Here is a 3140-nt window from a genome sequence, read left to right as displayed (position 1 = left end):
ACTCTCAATTTTTGTATATCCCAATGGCATCCAGTTTCATTGAACAACTCCTCAACTGTCAATGCAAGGTTAATGAGATTAAGAGGGTGGTATTGCGGGGTCTATAGCAAAAATAAATATCCCTCACGTTACTTGGTGGAGACCACACACAAACTAATCCTAGAACTTAAACATGGATAAGACACCCTAATATAGGTTCCCCCCCCCCCCCCCCCCCCCCCCCCACAAAAATATATACTATATACACCATGAAAGTGTGAACACAATTTCATTATAAATGAATAATAATATAACAGCAATTTTTCTTTATAGATATTATGAATGAACAAATTATATACACAAAAACAAAATAATAATATACAACATACGATAGAGAATGTCTAAGATTTTATATTATTCACGGAGTATGCAAACTCGTCATAATCTTTACGTTCTTGATCTTCCATACGAATCACAACTTCTGTCACTTCGTAGATCAAGGCAAAGACACTAATGATAGAACAAGAGGAACAAAGAGAAAGATAAAACATAAGAGGAGAATACATTAATTACAGAAAGCCTACGAGAGGAATGGGAACGGTGGAGTAATGACCCCGCCGACCGTTCACCCCCGCTGAATATGGAACCTGCGGCGGAGGACGGTGACGGAAAGCTACTTCGATTGATTCTGCCATGGCGGCGACGAGATCAACGGTTAGTTTCACAAACTCGATGCAAATCTCAAGCTTTAGAGTCACCATTGTAGACTAAACCCAAGAACTTTTGTTTCTTTTAATATGCTTTCTGATTATTCTCTCTATTTTCCGCGTCTCCGGATATCTTGCTCGTCTTTGCCAAGTCTTACATGCAAAACATGAGTTATATACCAATATCCATATTATTATTTTATTTGAATGGATTATGACAATTGGTCGATTAAAATACTACGTGGCATTAAACTTGCAAGCCATTATTAGCAAGTTTTTTTTTTCTTTTCTCTGGAAGATGCTTCGTTGGCCTTTGGTTTATACGAAGAGCCAATAACTCGAACTCGAAGGGGGCGTTTTTTTATATACAAGATTGTATATATACGTGTGTGTATAGAGAGAAGCAAAGATTCTTGAATACCAAATAAATCCACCCAACGTACAACTAAATCACGTAAATACTCCTAAACAATTAATTAAATCATGCCGGATCTGTCAATTGAAATTGTTTCTTAATCAATGTAATTATGTCTTATAAACCAGAGGTTTAGAATTCATCATTTATATCACACGTATGCAATTCATATTGATAAACTGCATATGTGTCTTTTCTGTAACGGGAATTTCTTTATCTTTTTATAAACCACGGCCTGTATTAATTTTTGGAAGTCATTGAATAAACAGGATATCATTGCCATTTAAAAGTATATTGTAGTCCTGGTCCATGGGAAATGTCTGACTTTAGATCATCTCCAATGGCTTACACTATTTTTTACTCTAAAATAGAGTAACTCTATAATAGAGTTTGATTTTGTTCCAATAGTACTCTATTTTAGAGTAGAAAATAGAGTGATGCACAAAGAAAAAACAAATTACTCTATATTTGGAGTAAACCTATTTTTCACTCTATTATAGAATGAGAAATATAGTACCATTGGAGTATTTTTTACTCTAAACTCTATTTTAGAGTGAAAAATAGAGTGGGGTTGGAGATGCTCTTAGATGAATAGAGAATAATGTATAAAGTTCACTGGAAGATCGGAATATAGTAAATGAAACGTTTTATAAAATATAAATATTACCTAAATCCCCGCTTGATTATTTTAATCCAGATATCACCTAAGAGACGAATGTTGCTATTCAGCTTTCTCATGTGTAAAAACCACCTCGTGAATATTGTCGTTACTGATCATATTATGCAATGGAAAAGATCTGATTGATAGTTCATACGCATTGGCGTGATTCTGCTGCTTTATCTGGATGGATCAGAACTAAAAATTACACCATGCGTCACGACACAAAGACAGTGGGACATAGATTTGATCTTTGATTTATTTCCATTTTTAAAATAATATTTTTGATTTCTACAGATATGTTCCATGTGTGGCACTTGTTATTAAAATGTGATATGTTCTCCATCGCAGTGGAAGGCTGACACATGCCCATATAGTTATAATGAAAAGTATATTGGTTCTCCTTTGTCAGCTGGAAAATAGTAAAAAAATGGAAAATCAGAAAGTAACCTGGACTGGCAAAAAACCCGAGTCCCAAGAACCGAACCAAATCTGATCTAAAAAAACAGTACCAAACTCGAACTGAAATTAATTAAAAATTGAACGAGTTCAAAATTTTGGTATCTAGGTAACCGGAACCAAACTCGACCTGAACCAAAGTATTTTGGGTATCCGAGTGTATCTAAAATATATTTATATACCTAAATATATTAATTATTTTTAGGTTCAATATTAATATCCAAAATATATAAGATATTTTTAAGTTGTCCAAAATACTTAAAATATATATAAATAGTCAAAAATAAATGTCTAAAATAACTAAACAATACTCAAAACACCAAAAACTACTTGAAATATCTATTGATTATCTATCTAAATATCCAAGTCAACCCAATTTATATGTTAAGTTTAGGTATTTTGACATATGTTATTCAAATTTCTATGTAATATATTATTTTATTTTTAATTTTGAGAAATTTAAAGGACATAATAAATTTTAAATTTTAAAAGTAATTTAAACGGGTTATTCGAACCAGAATGAATCCGCAACGATCCGACCTGAACCTGAACCGAAATTTGTAAATAACTGAATGGGACTGAATATTTAACCCTGAAAACCCGAAATTTGAATAGATCCGAACCGAGTCCCATCCATAGGAAAAATGTTTATAACAATGCCGTTATGAATTTTTTTGTAAACTTTTTTTATTAATTTAATTATTATAATGCAACACAAATGAATATGAAAATGTATAAAAACTAAAAGCATAAGTTAGTTAAACTAAAGTCCCAAAAAATTTTAGATAGAAATTCTGAAGAGTTTACGCATAACCGATTCTGACACCAAATATTAGAAGCTTGGGTTAGTGTTTGTAGCAAACAAAGATGCAACACATATAAGTTTCACCAGCTACTCAGTTACTCAGTGTTAGTTGAGCTT

General features: G+C 32.4%; 1 protein-coding gene across 1 annotated transcript; it reads right to left on the bottom strand.

Annotated features, from left to right (window-relative positions):
• Positions 1–290: 290 nt before the first annotated feature.
• On the bottom strand, positions 291–864 carry LOC106454952. The gene has a single exon (XM_013897023.3). It carries the CDS (start codon positions 738–740, stop codon positions 549–551), a length of 192 nt encoding a protein of 63 aa, XP_013752477.2. The 5' UTR covers positions 741–864; the 3' UTR covers positions 291–548.
• Positions 865–3140: the final 2276 nt, after the last annotated feature.

The sequence above is a fragment of the Brassica napus genome, chromosome A5, assembly GCF_020379485.1.
Source record: "Brassica napus cultivar Da-Ae chromosome A5, Da-Ae, whole genome shotgun sequence".
NCBI lineage: Eukaryota > Viridiplantae > Streptophyta > Magnoliopsida > Brassicales > Brassicaceae > Brassica > Brassica napus.
Note: the sequence above shows the minus strand (reverse complement) of the source record. Positions and strands in the feature narration are given on the sequence as shown.